Here is a 21,547-nt window from a genome sequence, read left to right as displayed (position 1 = left end):
AACTATTAACTTAAGTTATTTTCCTATTATGTCCAAATGAATAGAAAAAAAATTACTCTGAATTTCCATTACCAGACAACATTCTGTGAAATACTTGAAGCAAAAAAAAGTTACAACTTATAAATAGTGAGGGTTCAACTTAAAACCTATGAAGATAAAAACCCCAAGGAATCTTCCTGTGTGATTTTTTTCAGTGACAATTTAGCTTTTTCATCTCCATTTAAGGGGGAAGACTAATGGATTCTACGTCAGTTGAAGTAGGAAGACACCAGAAAATCTGTTGTTCTAATTCAAGAAAAGATTGAGATGATAGTAATGTGGTAAATTAAAGGAACATTTAATGCAGAAACTAGTTTTTAAGTCTATAGACCATCGAAATATTTGAAGCGCCCCCTTCATTATTCTGCTCTCTCTTGTTTTGTTTTAATTTTTATTTTCAGTAACATATATACAACCTAAAATTTCACCCTTTATGGCTGTCTTAGCTTGCCAAAGTCTGCCAATGAAAAGTACCAGAAATGGATTGGCTTTTATATATAATGGGAATTTTATTTGGGATAAAAGCTTACAGTTTTCTCAGGCCATCAAATATCCAAATCAAGGTACCATCACAGAAGCTTTTTCACCAAAGTCAGCTACTGGTAGGTAATCCTGGCATCCTTCCATGTGGCAATCAGGCATATGGCAGGGCTTGTCTCCTCGGCCTCTTGGGGGCTTCAGGCTTAAGTTATCCTCGAGGCCTCTCTCACATGGTGTCTCTCTCTGTGTCTCCATTTATATCAGACTCATCAAGAAGGCAGAGGCTCAACCTGAGTCACGCCTCAATGACGCAGTCTATTCAAAAGGGTCTCACGTCCACAGGAAGGAATTAGTTCAAAAACATAATCTTTCACTTTTTTGGGATTCATAAAAGAATTTCAAATGGTCACAAAGGCCATTCAGATATATAATTCAGTGGTGTTAACTATTTAGAGTTGTGTTCCCATCACCATCACTCCCAACAGAAATTGTACTTTGTTTAATGATTACATTCTAGCAACATACATGTTCTCAACATTTTTTGTTTACCTTTGTTTTTGTGTTTGCTTGTTATTTCATCCATATAAACATATAAGCACTCACAGCATGTTATGTTAATAAAGAACATATATAATAGTATATAGATGATAGTCTTGAATTTTACAGGATTGATTTGGAACAACAGTTTGATACTAATTCCTTTAGGAGAGGCATTTCATAAGCACTTTGGCACATCACATACTCAACACCATGAATCCTCACGAGAAAGGTAAGTTTATCCTCATTTTATAAGAAATGGAGACTGGCGAGATTAGGTATTATGATGAAGTTTGCAGGGCTGGTAAGTCACTGAGATAGAATTAATTTTCAGTTTGATGGGATCTCAAATCCTAAGCAATGTTTAGAAGTCATAAAAATTATTCCCATTCATTTAAAAGGATATTAGAACCTTAGGTTTCAAGATTTCACTGATCAATACCACAATACAATAAGTGACAACACTAAATTTGCAGTTTTCCTCTATAGCTACATAGTAACAGACTGGGCAGATTTGAGGACTTCTTTCTAATATGTCAATATTACCCACATATAGAAGGGGGAGAGGTGGAAAGAAAGGAGGGAAAAGAGGAGGAGGAGGAGGAGGAGAGTAACAACATATAACCAACTTTTTTTGCATATTCAGGAGGCTGGAGAGCAAACATATTGACAGGTTGGGATTGGAGCAAGGCACCCAAGTTTCAGTGCTAAGTCTACCACTCTCCAGCTGTATAACCTTAATCAAGTTACCTTACCACTCTGCTTTTTATTTTGCTTAGTAGTCATTTTTTTAACAGTCACTGTTGTGAGCACTTTACATTGTTATTTAATAGCAATAGAAAAATAACTAAAAGTGTATTCAAGTATATTTCTATTTTTACCACCCTTAAATTCTACTTTTTTTCACATAGGTTTTTACTTGTAAAGAACTAACATTAGACCTACTAAGGTTCACAGTATACAGCGTAATACTGAGACTATATAGAGACATACTTTGGCATCTTGGTTCATCTTGGTTCTTCATAAATTACCGTTCATAAAATTAGTTTAGGAATTATTCAGATACTTTCTTGTGATAGCTACTGTTGGCATAAAGCATAATTTAAGTCTTATTATAATTATTCTTTTTATTTTTATTCTTTCTAATTGCTTGTTTACTAAATAGATAATGCTAGGCCCTTGACATTGATGATTATATTTATGAACATTTTCTTGTGAAATTGAAACTTAGCCCAGTATTATTTACTGCCTAAGAGTTACCTCCTGAAAGCCTCACTGTTGCTCAAATGTGGCCTCTAAGCCAAACCCACTGTGGGACATAACTCCTGGGGACAAGCCTCTCTGGTACCGAGGGATTATTAAATGCCAACTAGCAAAGCATCCGGAAAAAGACCTGGACTATAATGGGTATTGGTAAATACAAATGAGTTTTTATGGCTAAGAGATTTCAGAGTGAGTTGGGAGGTCATTCCACTTATGCATGCTTGTCTCAGCAGGATCTCATTGACTACCACAGTAAACAGTGCCTCAAATAGCAAGGCTCCTGAGGGCTCTAGAAATATCCAGAAACTATAAGCAGAGCAGACAGTTCAGGAATTCAACATCCTGTCAGTGGGCCTTACTTTGGAATTTATGCTTCTCAGTGTAACAGAGTTAGATTCATTTATGGGTTCTCTATGCATGGCTTTTCTGTACCTTCTATTTGGACCCATAATTAGCACTATACTTGATAAATATATGTTCTAGAGACTTAAATCTTTGGTCCATTGATGTGTCAGTTTAGCCCTGCATCTCAGGAGAGTTGCAACCTACTCTCCATTTCATTGTACTCACCCAGGACAACTAACAGGGAGATGATGATGGACAATACCCAATCCAAGGAACAGAGAGTATCTGCAACCACAATCAAGATAGCTCCATCCATCTGCAGCATGGGATCTAAGTTCTCACTCAATTAGAAGCAGAGTGGGCATCACCATGCCCAAATCCTCAAGATTGGGGAATGAACAATGGACTAAACTAGACTTATTATTTTTCTACTATAGACGTATTATTATTATATGGAAAAACTCTTATCGTCCATATACAGGCAGTGGTCACCAGAGGTTCTGAGGGATGGGAGAGGGAAAAATAGGTGTAATATGAGGGAATTTTTGGGACACTGGATTTGTTCTGCATGACACTGTAGTGATGGATAAAGGCCATTGTATATTTTGTCATAACTTACAAAATTGGGCACAACAGAGGGTAAACTATAATGTAAACTGAGTCCATGGTTAGTAGCAATGCTTCAATGTGGGTTCATCAATTGTAACAAATGTACCATGCTAATGCAGGATGTTGTTAATGTGAGAAAGTGTGGAAGGAGGAGAAAGGGGGAAATATGGGAATCCCTTATATTTTTTTAATGTAAAATTTATGTAATCTAAAGCTTCTTTAACAATAAAAAAATAATAAAAATATAAATAATGTCCTGAGCCGAGGCAGGGGCTGGACAGAGAAGGATCTTTCTCCTTGGGCACCACTACGCAGAGCCAACTATAGACCATCAGATGAATGCCAAAATCTGATTTCTCTGATCTTTTCCCCAAAGCATGGTGAGGGACACCTCCATGGGACAGAAAAGAAGGGCCCTTTATATATTCCCTATTTTAAATAGTCCATCATCCTACTGACTGCCTCTATTTTAATTATTTCTTATCCAAAGAGGAGATATATGCATTAAAATGAAAACCTGAGAAGTCTTATGATCACAATAAGCCCATAGCTCAACTTCAAATAGTCATTTATTACTACTTTAGTAACTCAACAAGAGAACAAGAAAGTAAATACCAATTAAAACCCATACTCAACAGTCATGCCCTACAAGTTGGTTAGAAATTAAAGCAAAAACTGCTAAATCTAAAATAGTCTGAAGATTGAAAATGAAAGAGAGTATGAAGGGAAAAGTTTAAGCAGCCTATTTAAAGAACTGATCTATAATCAAAGACCAAGTGCTTTCTTCCAAAACTCCTTTTTCCGTCCTTAGAAGAAAAGTAAAATAAACAGTATAATGGTCAGTAAGCAAACCCATCACCTATGGAATTCTCTCAACGAAGGATGAGACTCAAACTACCACAGATGAAGACTTAATCCCAGCAACTCTTTATATAGTAAGACCTCAATAAATATTTGTTGAAGGAATGAATAAATGGATGGATGAATGATTTAGGAATGAATTAAACATCTACACAATCTTCTAACCAGTCTCTATGCCTCCAGTCTTTCCCCTTTTCTGCCTCTTCACCATTGTCATTTCTGTCATCCGAATTCTGCAATCTGATGCTTAATGCTCTCCACAGTATCACCAACCTATATTTCCAGGCTTACTTTTCTAGTATGATCTTTGCAAAACTCCTCTTTTCCAATATGTGGATTAAACACTGTCTCCCAAGTACTCTTTGCCTTCCTATTTCTCTGCTTTTGCTCTAGCCATTCTATTGACACAGAATGTTATCCCTCTCTCCCAACCCCTGCCTTTTCAAGTTGTACTCATTTCTTCCGCAGAGCATTTTCTGATCCCCTAACTTACGAATAATTCAAACGTCCTCTGAGCACCCCTGGCAATTAATGCTTAAACAAGTTATACAGTAACATATTTGTAACAACTGTTCCTCTTCTTTGGAAAGTAAATTTTTCATTCAATTCTCCCTCTCTCCCCCCTCCCACTTATCTCCTCCTTCATTTCTCTCCCATTCTTCTCTCCTTCTCTTTCTCTCTCTTTCCTTATACATACACACACAAACATACTCACATACATATATACCTATATTTATCATTTTATCATGTATATTTGCCCACCAAAGCTGTGCTCCAGTGTCTCCCATTCCATAAAATACAATGTTAATTTTGCCTTTGGGAATTGTGCCTGACATACTCAAAGAACTATCTCAGAATATACCCACAGCATTGCACAATTCTAGGGGGCAATATTACATTATTTCTACAGTAGTGGCATCCCTGGAGCACAGCCTCACAGGGAATTCTAGATACTTAATTTGCCTATTTTATGTTATCCTTTGACCAAAAAGGAATTATATGCATTAAAACATAAATCTGCAAAGTCTTAAGATCTCCTTTTTCTTGGATTCTTTTTGTCACCATTGCCTTTAGCCAATCTGATCCATCGCTTTAACCGTCCTTCTTCTGAAACTTCAACTCCTTTGCCCTTCCAGTAGACTCAACCATTAACTACATGCTGACTTGCTGAACAGGCCTTTATAGTCTCCACATCCTGCCCATTAAATGAAGGTGTTTTCTCAGGGACCCATTTTTGCTCAATTATTTACTTACTACAGAAATTTCTCGTAAGAATTTCTACTCACAACTTGTATTACCATTCATTTAGTGATAACCACCACTACCACCTCCCACTGTTTTCTCTAGCTCCCATCCTTCTTAAGTTCCAGGCTTGTATTCCAGTTATTTAAATTTTAATTAACAACCTTGGATGTGCAACTGACCCAACAGTCACATGTTCAAAATGAAACTATCTTATTATTCCTGACTGCCCAGGATCTCTCATTTTCTTGCATTTCTTGATCCCAACTGGAACTAGAATCATGGATACTATTCTTCCTTTCTTGTCACTGTCCACAGCAAATAGGTAATCAAATTCTATTCATTTCATCTTCAAAATATTTCTGGAGTCCATATTTTTACCTCAATCCTACATCACCAGAGAAACTCCATTCCATATTGTCTTAGTTTGCCAAAGGCTGCCAATTTTAAAATACCAGAAGTACATTGGCTTTTAGAAAGGGAATTTATTTGGGGCAAAAGTTTACAGTTCCAAGGCTGCAAAAATGTCCAAATCAAGACATCATCCAATATACTTTCTCACTAAAGGTTGGCAGATCCTAGAGTCCTACCAAGTAACAAGGCAAGATGGCAGGTCTGCTGTTTCGACATTTGCTATTTTGTCGTTAAGCTCAGTGGATGATCAGACATCTCTCCCTGAAACTCTTGGGACTTCTTTGTCTTTCTGCAGTTATAGACAAACCTGGAGTCTTTTCCCTCACATGGTGGGATCAAAATGGCAGAGCTTCCTTTCCTTGGGTCTCTTGTTTTTGTGTGTTCTTACTTTATATAAGACCCAGAAAGAGGGGGGAGACCCAACCTGGGTCACATCGCATTGAAATAGTCCATTCAAAAGCCCTAAATCAATCTAAACAAGTGATCTAATCAAACAACCCTTAACTAAATCTAATCAAAAGATCTCATCTACACTGCATTTGTAAGCACTGGAATGGGTTAGCTTAAGAACACAATTTTCTGGGATCCACAAAAGAGAAACCTGGATACAAATTATCTGGATACCTACAATAATCTCTCAACTAGGTCTCCTGAATCTAGCTTTGCTTGCATCTAATTCATCTTCCCCAATGTTGCCAAGGTCATGTCACTCCACTTACCTAAAATCCTTCAATGGCTCCAAAAAGTTTTCAAAATAAACTTTTCAAATGGCATATGAAACCATCCATATTAAAAGCATTTTTCTCATAAGAAATAATGATAACTGCTCTACTGCAACTTTTCCAGGGCCCAGGCTGCAACTGCTCCTTAATTACCCAACTATATCAAGTTTTAGCTCCTTAACCTAGAAGAGTGAGGTAGAAGGCAGGTCTTGCCACCCTGAGTGAAATTCAGAGTAGACCAAATGCCACCACCAGGTAACCAGAAGAAGAAAACTATATTCCTCTGTATTCTAGCTCGTTTCATAATGCTGGGACCAAATATAAGGTCCAGGAAGAGTCTTTCAAGGCTTCATGGCAGCAGAGCTTCCCAATCAAAGGGTGTTGACTTGATAAGATATAAGGTCAGCTTACTAAAGTAAACATCACTGTTTGCATGACCATCTCCAGAGACAAAAGGAATGATACTGGTAAAGAAATGTTGCTTGACCTTCCCCTCACTGTGAAGGGCTATGGTGCCACACAGCCCAGCGTACTGGCGTGCTGTGGTAGGGGATCTGGTGGAGTTTGTCTCACATTGTGGATGGGAACATTCTAAATACTGTGGCATGCATATACTAATAAAAGAACTATATTGAAGTCACAGGCTCTTTCAAACCCAAGAAATGTAAACAGCAGGAACATGAGCAGTGCTTGTATATAACCGGGGACATATGCTATCTATGCAAGCATGGGTCACTTCTTATTTTTCCTGTATCTGCCTCAGAGATCAGTATTGTTGTGTTATCCAGAATACTTGCATAGCCTTTATCTTCTAAACAGAACCATCATTTCCTCAGAGGAGGGTGCACAGTTTCATGGAAAAAAATAATTAGTCACACTAATCCTTACGGTAGATTTGTGTCTCCTATTAGAGCTTACCAAAATAATGAAAAAAACACTTTCACAGAAACTTACATCTCCATGGAAAAACTATTTAGTTCATTATTGTTTTCCTTGAGGAATGGAGATCAGCCAAAATGATATGTGGAACTTCTGAAAAAATATAGTGTTATTCCAACCAACCACTTTCTTTTCAAATACTTCAGATGGATTAGCTATACCAATATGTTTTATTTCAGCATATTCATGAAAACAATCTATTTTTCCATACTTCCAAACAATATTTTCATTAACATTAGTCTTCATTGGAAACAGAATATACTTTAACACAACAGAAATGCACAACACAACAATATGGTTAGATCTATATGTTCATAACTTAACAATATGGTTTAAGGAGATGTGTTTTTGAAAATATGGTGCAAGACTGGGATTTTGACAGCCAAAATCTTTTCATTGAGAAAGCATGTGTCTTAATACTACCATTCAAAATTTGATGCTACATTTTATTTTGTATTTTTATGTTCTGTACTAGTTACCATTTTACTGGATAGGATTTCCAGTTATAAAAAATATTTAGCATTTTATTCATTAAAAATTAAAACTAGAAATAGCCTTGTTGCTTATGACTGTCTCTGGAAGTTTTTAAAAGTTGCAGTCATTGCAATGGTTTAGGTACAAATGTAAGAAATACGTATTAAACAGTCACCCAGCATCTATTTAAAGATGACAACTAGAATGTATTCAGTGGGTTTTTAACTTAATTATTCTCTTCGGTGAGTTATTTCAAAAATAAATTTACCAAATAGTCTTTTTCACACTGCTATAAAAATTTTAGTAATATTTTATTTATAAAATCTTCAGTCCTTATAATCTAAAGGTAAATTATAAATTGCCTTCCCCATTCTATCGTCACATTCTCTGTTCAATTTGTGACCCAATTTTGCAATTTCTCTAAATTGCATTATAAATCAGAAAACATGCATAATATCCATTTCAACCCGCTCAATTGCCTGGTGAAGTTGTGGCTTCAGTGATTCACACAAACCTTTGGTCACAGATTTTACTCGCATGAGCATTCTACAGACACAATCAAAAGGAAGTGTGTGCTACTCAGCATGTTAGGTAGAAGCCAGAGGACTTCTGGGGGGAAAAAGTTTACCACTTTTCAGTATTTAATCAGCAAGAAAATACAATAATACATCTCATACTTTCGGTGGACAGTCATGAAGTGACTCATACGTAGACACATGATCTACATTGCACATTAAATGAATCAGTGAATGGCAAAATTTAAACTTACTTGAAAGGATGGGTATCCCTGGAAAAATGTGCCACTGGTTTGTACCTATGGGTCCTATCATAAAATCTCCAGGTCCTTAATAATACAGGCATTTATACTTTAATCAAATACCCTATACCAATTTCATAAAGAGACAAAACTTCCCCTTCCATCTGGGCCTTAACAGATAGCTTTCAAACATTTTTTACTGTGCTCTACAATATCGGTATACCTGTGTATGTGTAAATATATTACACATGTAAGATACACATATACATACTTACATATAACACGTATGTATATATGTGTATATTGATACACACACACACATATAAAGTTTCGTAAAACAAGACTTTTCCTAACTACGTGAGCTATGCTCTGTTCAACTCTTATTTTATTTAAGAAATAAATGCTCATTTGTATTTTTTCCCCCCAATCCATTTGCAAGCCACTTTATGGCTGGATGTCTGATTATTCGCTACATTACCCAAAGCATTTCCTGTCTTCAATATCCTTTTTCTCCTTGGCATCAAAAGTGGGTTAAATGGTGACCTCCCCACCCCTCACACAAAAGCTATGTCCATATGTCTACGTCCTGGTCACCAGAATCTGTGAATGTGCCCTTCAGCGGGAAAGGGGTCTTTGTGGATACGAGTGAGTCGAGAATCTCAAAATGAGATCATCCTGGATTATTCAGCGTGGCCTAAGTCCAGTGACAAGATTGAGGAGACTCAATTAGGTACTGTTCAAAGCAGAACTTTCACACCAAGATTTAAACTAGAATGTCAAGCATATCGTTTTACTAATTTGTTTGTAATAAAAGGATTTGGGTTTTAAGGTACAACTAAGACACAGATTGCTGCATGCAGACTGAATATGTCAACTCCCACTTGAGAAAGAAGGCATCCATCGAGGGACATGTTGGATTACTTATACTCGCCACAGGCACCTTGGGCATGGATAAGAAATTTTATGAGCTAATCAGTTTCCAAGAAAAAGAAGAAAAGATTTGTTTGTAGAAAGAAATTTGTATCATTTCCTGTCTTATTCTATTTTGGGAGAGTAGATGATTAAAGAATCTGAGCTTGTATCAATCAAAGGTTTTGGCAGTAGTGTGTCTGGACCTATCAACACCAGGTAATGAAATGGTAGGGATGTTTGGAGGACAACAGGCACTATGGGTACAGCTTTTTCACAAATTTGTTTGTTCTCCAAAACAATTAGTAAAGTTGGCTAAGACCTAGAGACAAAAAATTCAGCACTACTCTGTCACACTCAAACTAAATTTAATAGTATTTCTGAGCCTATAATTACAAAATAAAAATTTCATTTTCAAACAATCAAATTTCATGAGATTTAAATTTCAAATTTTCTAAAATTTCATGGATTAAAATTCTAATGTTCATTTCTATGTATATATTAATAGTTAAGCAAATTAGGTAGAATGACTTTTTTTGAATAAATTCAGATATGTGTGTATGTATATGTGCCCTTGCATATCTTTTTATAGACATTAGAAAACGGAAATACTTGAGTATAGTCAAAAAAATCAATATAATATAGAAAACATTCATTATTTCACGCTATTGGTATCTGATACAAATATTTTCTGTTATGTTGTTTTCTTATGGACTAAAATTCACTTTGTATCCTTGAGGAAAAAAAGAAAACAAAAGGAAAATGAAAAAGAAATGGTGAAGAAAATATTTCTATTTAGCTCTTTTTTCATGACAAATTAGTCTCAGTACCTAGACTAACATCTGGCATGTAAAATGTTTTTAGTACATATCTGTTAAGTGAATAAATTATAACTCATATGATATTTTTTCCCATAGCCTCAACATAGAGCAAATTCACATCCAAAGATAAATATGTTGATTAAAAACTGAAAATTTTATATAGTTACTGAATTTATTGAAGAGAAGTGTTTTGGGATACTTCTTCATTCTCACCTCTTCCTTTGTCTTTTTTGATATCACTCGGAGCCAGTCTCCAATCATGCTCAGAACAGCAGCAAAGTAAGCTAGCCCCACAAGGATCCAAAACCACACCACGGGCTTATAGAAGTCTAGGTATTCAATATCTGATCCACCTGTGAGAGAAAAACAAAGTAGAGCAATATAACTGCGTGTTCACACAGAGTAAACAATACGGACATTGGCAAGAATTATCAACTAAATTTTGACTTGCAAAAGAGAAATCTAATATTCTTCTCAATTGATCCATGCTATTTCTTCATGTGGAATTCCTCGTTTATACTCATCTAATTCTTACCTCTTCTGTAAGAACCAGTTAAGCAATTCTTCCTTAATGAAATCTGTCATCATTATATCTCCAGGTCATAATGATTTTTTTCCTTACTCTGTGTTTCTTTTTCATTTTTTATAACCTACTTTGACAAGTCTAGCACTTCTGTGTCTTTCTAATTCTATTGGAACAAGTAGAAAGTAGAGATTACTCCTTTTTGGTTTGAATTTAATAACTTAATGTATTTATTTTATTGTCAGCAAACTCATGCTAATCGATTCAATGTCAGACTGAACAGAAAGTGGGCAACTCTAGAGATGGTTCTTATTTTAAAGTCATTAATACAATGGATTAATAGCAAATGTCAGATACAATGACTTGAGCAAATAGTAATTAGCAGGTGATACCTGCCTTTATTCTCTGACTTTTCAGAGAGATTTCCATATTAGAGTTTATATCTCTTGCTTTCAAGGAAAAAAAAAATGGCAAAGGATCTCTTTTTCTTTACTCCCATCCGTAAATTACTTCTACATGCACCTGATATAATAACTGCACCCATGAGAATCTGAATATATTTCAGCATATCCTTTCAGCAGCCCATGATAAAGGGGTACTTACAAGGCCCAAGCACTGAAAGTTTGTGGTTTCCACAAGAGAAGGAAACAAGTCGCTTGCCTGAGGAATTCATAATTTAGCCTGAGACCATCAAGTACATAACTAATCATAATGGGATATAATGAGCAAGCCACTCCGTGAGAGAATAAAATAATGCTGAGAGAGGAAATGGAAGAAATGATTTTTACATCTGGAAAGGGGATGATGGAAGATTTCTAAGAGGAGGCGAATCTTAAGAAATGAAGATCAAAATGTGAAATAGGTCAGGGTATGAAAACATATGGTATATTTAAAGGACTTTTAGGTGAGGCTAATCTACATATGGATGGGGGCCAGGGCACAGAAGGGCAGAAAAGCTGAATTTAGAAAAAACAGGTTTTACCAAATTGTAAACACTTTATCTTAAAGCAAAAGGGAGTAGGTAAAGGTTTATAGGCACACAAATTCTATTATTTGTGTTTTACTATGTAGGCAGAAATATCTAATGGTAGTGAAGGATTGATAGGGAAACCACATAAGAAACTATTATTATGAACTAGCTAAGAAATAACTGGGTCTTGGTTAGGGCAGGAATGGAAAGAAGATTTCCAAGGCAGAATCATCCCTTAATTGATGTAATAAAGGCTCTATGATGACCAGAAACCCTCATTGGGAAATGATGCTAATAACTGAATGGGAAATACAGGGGAAGGAATAGTGACTTGAAAAAATGGGATTCAAGCTGGGGCATGATAGGAAGTATGTGAGATATAAACAGGTAACGATTTCCAGCAAGACCCATAAATACAGATCTAATACTTAACAGGGCAAAGCAGGAGATACGAATTTTATTGTCAACATACAGAATAGGGGTAAATAGAGATGACAGATTTACCTGATTTGTAAAAATTCAATCCATATATTGGGAATAGCAGCTAATAAATAGGAAGTATACTTTAAAAATCAAATATAAATATTGAGCATCAATTTACTCTATATAAATTAGACTTTATTGGGTTGTATGCAAAGACAATTTCAAATATTAAAGGTTCGGTGTAAAAACAGAACATTTTTCTGTCAGGTAAATATGTGTATAGATACAAATTCAGCTTTCTTTTTAGACAAGTAATTTTAAGAATAGAGTATGCAAAGTTAATATTACCTTAAATATTGTAAAAAAAACTTTTAACCTTGTGCAGCATTTTCAAAAGCCATTTCTGGGAAGTTATGGAAGCAAAATGCATCTCATGATGGTTAAGACTTGGCTCAAGGAGATGCAGCTCTACAAATTTACAGAATTGACTCAAGAAATGTGTGGAAACCTGTTATATGATAGGCTCACTGGTAAATTCCATTTTTCAAATATTTCCATTTCAATGAAACCAAAATGAGATTTTTTCCAAATACTTTCTCTTTCAAAACCAGAAAACCTTCATCCAAATAGCTGTGACTCAACACATAAATTCAAGAAGATGTTGATTTTAGAAGAGTTAGTTCATGCTCAAGATAATTTTTTTTGTCTTTTTTTTCTTATAAACAGGATGTCACAGTTTGAAAGAGTAAATTAGTTTAATCACTAGAAGGTCTATATTTGGGTAAAATGTTCAACCCACAAATTTTAGTGGTTTCTATTCCCAGGAGAAAAAAAAGGTTCTCCCATTCTTAATTGTCCTTAAGATGAAATTTCAGTAGTCAAATGATTTATCACATACCTATCCACTTTCTGAAATCTAAGTTTATGAATTAATTTCCACATTAGCCAATTCGCTTGATCCAAGAGTCTTCTCCAAATAAAATGCCTGGAATGTCAGAATAACTTGCTAAAAAGAGTTGTTAGTTTTATTTTTAAACCAGGAAATAGCGTTTTAAAACTGTGGCTGGGAGAAGCATCCATTTTAGTATAGGTACATTCAGGTAATACTGCTTATGAAGAATCTAGGGTAATTTCGCTGTCTTGGATGGACTCGCTCTCGGCCCTCTGTTCACATCCACGCCTCCACCCATCTTTCCTTCTCTTTCCACAGACTCTAGAGATGTAGCCTGCAGGATGCTACAACCCACTCTCCCCTCCTGGGTTTCTCATCAACTGCTTGTTCTCTTTGTTGCCACTGAAAATATGCACACAAGTCCTTGCCATTTTAAGAGCTTGCTGGCTAATCATTAGAGGAAAGCAGGCAGATGGTAATAAAAATAGCAAAGAGGGGTGGAGGCGCGGTCACAGGAATCTTATAAAGTCTTCCAAGTAGTTAACATAACTCTAATCTTCCTGACTCCTTTTCTAATATGAAATGTGATAGCCTCTTTCAGATGATGCCATCTTTCTTTGGGCCTCTTCCTGAGGCTTGAATAGGGAAATCAGCCAGTCTGATCCAATCTAGCAAATTAACCCCCCAGAAATGCAGCTCAGGAAATGTTCGGGCTGGCGTTCTAGGAACCCATTCACTTCTCCGATGGGTTTTCTACATGTTTGCTGGGACCAATCCGTTCTCTCTCTGGTCCCAATGTCTCCCATGGGGTGGCAGAGCACTCCACGGCCTGGCAGCACCCTCCTTCATGCCTCTTGGAAGTCTCTCTGATTCTGGAGCCTCTTTGTCGTACATGAGCTGGTCTCTGTGCTTATTTCAGCTAACTTATAGAAAATTCAAAACAGGATTGAGAGAGAGGAATGAAAACTAAGACTTACTATCTACATAAAGCCCTATGGGGTAGGCGTGGTGGGGAGGTGTATTCCCACGCATCACATTTCTAGAGATTTCGAGCAGGGGGTACTGGTGAGACCTTGTGACCACAGAATTAAGCCATACTCTCCAGCTGCCTTTAGCAATAATAAAGCTGATAATTTTTCATCACCCTCACAGTTCATTCAGAACTCAAGAGTAGCAGATTTTTATTGGCACCCTGAAATCCCAATGGGCAGTATCTTCACTTTAAAAAAGAAAAATCACAGTCTGAGTAGGTAAAACAATGTGTGTAAGGCCACACAAAAAAGTGGGCAGCAGAGGTGGAATGCAAACCCCAGCCTGCCTGGCTCCAAAACGCAGGGTGTTTTCACTGAACCAGGGTGCCCGAGTCCCTGTGATCAAGCTCCTGTCCTTTTCAGCATTTTCCACTCAGCTATTTTCCCTCATAACCATAAGGGAGACTAAGTGCAACAAAGCAAGCCTCTTAACCTCAAGGGTACTTGGAACCCAAGTGGGTCTGAAAACAAGCTCTATTCTACCTTACTTCTGTCTTCATTCCAATAGTTTCCAGCAGTCGGCCCTCTTCCTGCCCTAAAGAGCTTGAGTATATGCATCTAATTTTCTCTCTCTGTGGTGTTTCTGAATCACAAAATATTTATAAAGGAAAAAATATATATATATACACTCAGTTATTATCTAGCTCTTCTGGACTTGGCTTTCAACTCCAGGCACCTCCTCTGGTTTTCTGTAATGGCTTGTGTAGTACAGACTATATACGCAGACATAGAACTTTGTTCTAGCAAAACTGGCGGTCATTTCTTTCCGCTGGCCTATAAGCATGTTACTTTAGATCTCAAGTATTGATTTCAAATTTTTTGGTTTGTTTGACTTTATATTTACTAACTAGGGACATCTTGCCTTAAAAAGGAGCAACTATTTTCTCTTTTGGCGTATTTTTATCTTGAAATTATAAAGTAACATAACTGAATGAATTATTTTTTCAGTGCTTCAAGAATTAAGAGGCTCTCTCACTGATGCTGGAAATTCTTTTCTTTCTGCAAATAGACGTATGCCTTCAGTATTAAATGCTAACGCACCTACTACTCAAACTTTTCCTCTACCACTGAGGGCAAAAAAAAGGTAACTGAAGTTCTCTACCATTTGAACCTCTGTAATGGGATTTTCAGTTTGACCATTCAAGGGTCTAAGATTAGGGAAAATGCCTTTAGAAGAATGGCAGTTTCATGACAATTGTCTCATTTACTCATTCTTTAACAGTGGAAATCTATATTAAATAAGATGTGCACAATTGTTATTTCTAGAAATTACCTTTACATCTAAAGACAGAGCAATTTAGAGCCCTTTTCACTAAGTTTAGTACAATTCAGTGCCTGTCTCACTAAGCCATAACATTCACTCAGTAGTTTTCCTCATTTCTTTTCTCCACATGTTTCTACAATATTTCTGTATATCAGCCTTGAATCTGGGAAGTTATTTAACTTCTTGGTTTGCCCACAGTCCCTAGGACTTCTGAACAGTCTAGTTCAAAATCCATTTAATTAATCATACTGATAGCTATCAATTCTCAGGTGGGTTCTCTGAGGGAGGGTCACTGGCTGAATCAATGGGTACCCCACCACCCCCCCGCCCAGAATTGCCCTGTATTATAAAACAAGAGAACAACTATCAGGAAGTCAGGAAGAGAAAAAGGTTCCCTATTTCATTGTTACTCCTGGATTCCATATAGTCTGTCCCACAAGAAAAGGAACTAGAGCAATTATTATCATTAAGTAAAAGCACACAGTATCTAACAAGCAATATGTGCTCAGTAAACATTGGAATGAACAAATGAATGAATAATAAATACAATCCACCTCACGAACAGTCAGATGAACCCTCCCTTTCCAATCAAAACAATCTTTCTGAGCCATTGCTATTTTTCCAGGAGGCTTCCCTCTTCATCAGATGATTTTCTTGTCATCTGGCAAATTTTTACTCAGTGATCCACTCAATAATAGCAATTTTAATAAATGGCCTTTGGCATAATTACAAAACTCTTAGGCAATATTAGGAACTGTTTTCTAGAGGGTCTACTCTAGACCCTCTTCAAGAATAAACTGTTTTCTGCCATGGTGTTTAAATAAGTTTTTATGTATTCATGACAGAATTCCCTTCAATCAGGCAAACGCTAAATAAATGCCCTACTGAATGAGCCATGCTGTTGGTTACAAGGGAAAGTCATAATTAGGTTACTAAATGCATTTCCAATAATGACTTTTAAAACAAAATTCCAAGAAAAATTGATTCTTGATATGAAGCATGAAACATATAAATGTTTTTCTGAGTAAAAAATATGATGACATAGAACCAGGAAAAATTATAAAAGATATGATGGTGCATGTACCAAATGAAGAGGAATTTTACCCGGGAAAGCCACAAATTACATTTTCTATACAAAGGAAGCATAAGGCACTAAGCATAAAGCCAGATAAAACCCCTAAGCATTCAATAGCTACATGTGAATGAAGAAATAAAGGAAATTTCTTTCTTCATCCAAATATACTAAATTTCATAAGTCAGAATGCCAAGAAAATACATTCGGATGCCTGAGTAAATTTATACTTATATGAAAAATGTGTTTTCCTAATAACCATAAGGATTTCTTAGAACATCTGAATTTTGGGATAAAGTTTTTGGTATTTATTAGAAAACTAGGTAACTTGAGGACATTGCTTTGTGAAACTATAAATTTGCATTTGGCTTTCACTAATTCACATTACCTCTGATGAACTAATCTGCTTTATGAAAAGGAGTTTTTAAAGGACTTTTTTTAGGCAGTTTCAAAACAACCTGTAGGAGTGATCCATTTTAATTATTACAGAATATATTAAAGGAGTCACTTCGCAAAGTATTTTTTAATTATGTCAAGTTAGATAATTATTTGACTTTTCTCCAATTTTAAGAATTACCAATTGATGCTTGGTTGGGGTTTTTTCTTAAAGCCACAGATATAGAAGACAAGTTGTAAAAACAAGCTTGAGTAAATATAAGACAATCTTTCACACATTTACATATAATTAATAATTACTCTTTATATTTTAATGAAGAAGGGCTGATTTAGCTCTCAGGCTATAAGGCAATCATGACTTCACAACGTCTCATCCTGGACATTTCATCAGGTGGGAAATAAAAGGACAGTTAAGAAAGAGAACATAGGAACTCATCCCTTAAGTCTCAAATATAATACTGCCATTAACTTTAACTTACCTCCACAAATTTGAAGACAACTCATTATAGGAGCTGCTAAAATTACATAAATGACAATTTGCGAAATAATTTCCTTCTGAGGAAGGTATTATTCCGCAGGCACTACTCTCAGCAACAGAGGTTGATTGATTCATATGAAAATTAAAGTGTTAAACCAGTCTCTGTATCCTCCCAGGTCCTTTTTAGCTCTAGACCATTGGGAGCTAAGGAAAGGACAAAAAGGGTCCTCAGGAAGAAGCAGCTGATATCTCTAAGCAACCAAACAGCCACTAAAACATGTCCCTTGTATAAATATAAATATAAAACTAAAATTTGTCAGGAGAAGAATTCCTAGTGAAAACCTACAAAATGTTGAATTCAGAATTGTAAACAAGAAAACCTGGACAAATGGACGGTGCTGATTTGTCTGGACCCACGGTCACTAAATGTTTTTGATTCAACATCACCAACAGTAAAAAAGTTTTACACATGCAAATCTAAATCTATGTTTAGTTATGAATTAGAAATACATTATGTATCTAATGTATTATATCGTGAACATTACAAAACATAAAAAATAAAAAGTAAGAAATAATATTTAAAAATACATAGAAATAGGAGTACTCATGTTTTCTACCCACACCTGACTGGACTTTCCTGCTCATTCCTGGGGATAAGCACTCTAATTCAGGGTCCTGGCCTAAACCACCACATTATTATTTGTTCCGTTTGAGACTCTCCTAATAATCACACCAACTTTAAGAAATAGCTATATTACAACCTGTTTCCCAAACATTATAAATCATTTTCCAGATTTTTTCCTTCAAAAACTCCATGGTTTAAAGAATACATGTTTTCATGGATCTTGAAGGAAGTGGAATGCGATTATTTTATTGGGTTGAAGCCTGAGCCCACCCAAAGCAGGTTTTACAAGATTGAGAATGGCATCAGATTGTGAGTGTGGAGAGTTGGATGTACAGCTTTGTTTTCTTTTGAGATTTATAGGAATGAGAAGAAAATTCAAGTTAGAGCAATGCCTCTTGTTCTTCCTTGGCAAAAATAAATAAATTAAAAATAAATTTTAAAAAAGCCCAATAAAGTGAGAATACTGTCTACAGTTACATCTAATAGCAAGAGGGAAGGTTCTAAAAAACTAAACTGATATTTCCCAGATGAGGTGTTTGCCTTAGCTCAACAGTAAATTTTATTTATAGTCACAAGACACCCAGAAGCAAAGACTAATTTTGTGTTCTTTACTGCACTTTATGAGGCAATTCTTTTCCAAGACCCTTTAAAAAATAAAAAATTTAAAAAAACAAACTCCTAACTCCTGTTTTCCCAAAGAATCTTACGATTAGCACATATTTCTTACCCAGTCTCTGCCATATCTGCCACCTCGTCCACATCCCCATTCCAAAAACACAACCTGGGCATGAGGATCTGGCATTTAAAGACCGGATCTACAATGTTGGGAATTTTCACAAAGACCAAAACAGCCATAAAATACATAAATAAGGGAGACAGAGATGAGAAAATAAACATAGTACCAGTCTGCCACTTTTCTAATTTAGGGTTTCTCAGCATTTTTCACATTAATCACATGAACTTACTTTAATAATTATTATCAAGGCATATTTCTAACATTTTTCATTATATCACCTATAAAGTAAAAAGTAAAATTAAAAATAAAGTAACAGATTTAAAGAGGGGTCCCATATAACAAGATTCTAGTAACAAAAATGTTTATTAGATTATACTTAATGCCACACAAGGACCATTCTGTAACCCTGTTCCCCTACCCCGTGGCACCATGGCTCTCAACTCAGAGACTTTTTTGAACTTCTCTCCTTGAGCAGCACAGTATGGCTACTTGTAGATACACATAGTCCAGCCAGTTTCAGAGTGCTGATCTCTTTAGGAGAGTTAAAAAAAAATTTTTTTCATCATCTACAAAACCATAAAGTAAAAATATGTGTTCTTTTATTCTAAGTCAGTTTATACTGTGGTCACAAATATGATATTATTTTAGGATTCCACCCACAATTTTTTATTTATAATTTTTGTTTTTTCAGAGAGAATTTTTCAAAGAATTTTGTTTTTCCATGAGGGGCCACATATTGGGCTGACAGTCTGTCAATTCTCGAAAACAGCACATTCACTGTGAAGCTGCTGGCCTGAAACTATAAGACTTGTCCAAAAAGTCCTACATAGCCCACAAAGTTGCTATAAGTCCTTGATAATTACATTTATAAATCAGTAAAATAGCCAAAGATTAGTGCACCCAACTATGCGTATTGGTCTGATCACTATCTTTCCTTTCTCCTTCGTTAAAACTCTTTCCACTTCTATTTAAACCAATTAGACATCTTCGGTGGGAGGTAGATAAAAGAAAAGCTTATAGCAGAAGTGTGTTTACTTTTACAGTAGCTACAATTGTCTCCACATTTTGCTGATAATAAAATTAAAAGATCTCCAACAAAGTGATGTATCCTACTTTTCCAGGTCCTCCTGTCTGGTTTACAGTAATTTTGCCCAAAAGCAAACCTTGCTCATGGACACAGCCCCATCTTCAAGGATATCATATATTACCCACAATGAGGGCTTGCCAGAATTTGCAAATTAATAGAAACAGGTGAACTGCCAGCCTTCTCTGAGGTTTTTGGTAGAACTGTATGTCATATTTTCCTCTCTGAAAATATTTAAGTCAGAATTTTGTGTCAAGGAAGAATAATAAAGAGCCAGAAAGTATAAAACACTCTTAAAACTAAATTAGGCTGGTGAGTTTATTCTGGAGACTTTAATAACACATTCCTTCTATGAGGATGTTTTTCTAATACTTCAAACTGGATTTTTTTAAAAAAATGATTTAGGTTTTCCGGGGCTAGTCAAAATGAAACATCATGGAGCATTACGACAGTTATCTGTACCACAGGTATTATAAGTTATTTAAAACTGGAACGATGACAATAATAATAGCTGGGTAGTATTACTGGAGAACAGAAAATGGACATGATGTTGACCTAAGATTAAAAACAAACAAACAATGAAGTAGATCGCAGTTGAAATGGCATTTGCACAAAAGGAAAAGTCAGAAAATAGGAACAGAAAAATGTAGACACCATAGGTAAAGTCAAAATTACTGTCCTGAGGTTCAAAAATTCAATAAGCTAAATATGATAGAGAAAAGGTTGTAAGTAGTCAAGCAGATTTTCTAAAGTCTGCAGACGTCTGTCAAATGAAGGCATCAAAGGGCCTAAGCAGAAAGAGCAAGGCCAAGTTTAAACTGATTTCTTATAGCAGTAAAGAAATACAAGAGGCAGAGAGCTGGTTTCTGAAATTAGGGTGGGAATGTAAAATTCTGAACAGCCAGAATTTAAATTTCATTCATGGGAAGAAATATACATGTTCGACTCCTCCCTCCCACGTACCTCCACTGCCACAGAATGGCTGTTTTTGTCTCTGCCACCGTGCTGTGTTGCAAACCCCAGTGAAAAGTCTAACCAAAGCTTCCGGCTTGGGACAGCAGGGCCAGCGTCAGGAAAACCTTACCTGCAACGTAGTCACCAAATCCAATGGTTGTTAAAGTGATAACCACAAAATAAATGGCATCCAGGGCGCTCCAGCCTTCTATGTGCTTGAATATGACCGCAGGCAGAGCAACAAAGAGCACACAGCCAAACAGTATAAATATGATCGTTGAGATGATGCGAATCTTTGTCTGACTAACATTCCACTTCTAGGTGTGAGAGGAGAGAGAGGGGGGAGATTGATTGATTACTGGGGTCCAGGCAAAGCTAACCCAGACACTGTTAGCAGCAAATTAGCAAGGGAACATATTCTTTTCTTTATTCCCTTTGACATTTACTTGTCAAGTGTCTTTACTTATGAAAAATAGGTAAAATACATTAAACTCAAAGCAGCCAATGCTAATAATGATGGTACTTTATTTCACTTTACGATATGTGAAATATTTTCACAAGTAAATTACCTTTGCTCTGAGAATACAAAAATTTCAGATTTATGTCACTATTTGTTTACCAGTATTTTTGAAGTATTTCTATCCTATAGGTATACAGCTGATTGCAGGATGAATACAGCCTAGACAT

At 35.9% G+C, this 21,547-nt stretch overlaps 1 protein-coding gene across 1 annotated transcript in view; it reads right to left on the bottom strand.

Moving 5' to 3' along the window:
• The window catches only part of KCNK2 (potassium two pore domain channel subfamily K member 2), a 126,925-nt gene that overhangs the window by 29,190 nt on the left and 76,188 nt on the right, over nt 1-21,547 (bottom strand). The window contains exons 5-6 of the mRNA XM_058275219.1: nt 20,991-21,177; nt 10,626-10,765 (exon numbers count right to left, since the gene is read on the bottom strand). Of these exons, the coding sequence (XP_058131202.1) occupies nt 10,626-10,765; nt 20,991-21,177 (327 nt within the window). The remainder of the gene's footprint in view (nt 1-10,625; nt 10,766-20,990; nt 21,178-21,547) is intronic.

Source organism: Dasypus novemcinctus, chromosome 13, assembly GCF_030445035.2.
Source record: "Dasypus novemcinctus isolate mDasNov1 chromosome 13, mDasNov1.1.hap2, whole genome shotgun sequence".
NCBI lineage: Eukaryota > Metazoa > Chordata > Mammalia > Cingulata > Dasypodidae > Dasypus > Dasypus novemcinctus.
Note: the sequence above shows the minus strand (reverse complement) of the source record. Positions and strands in the feature narration are given on the sequence as shown.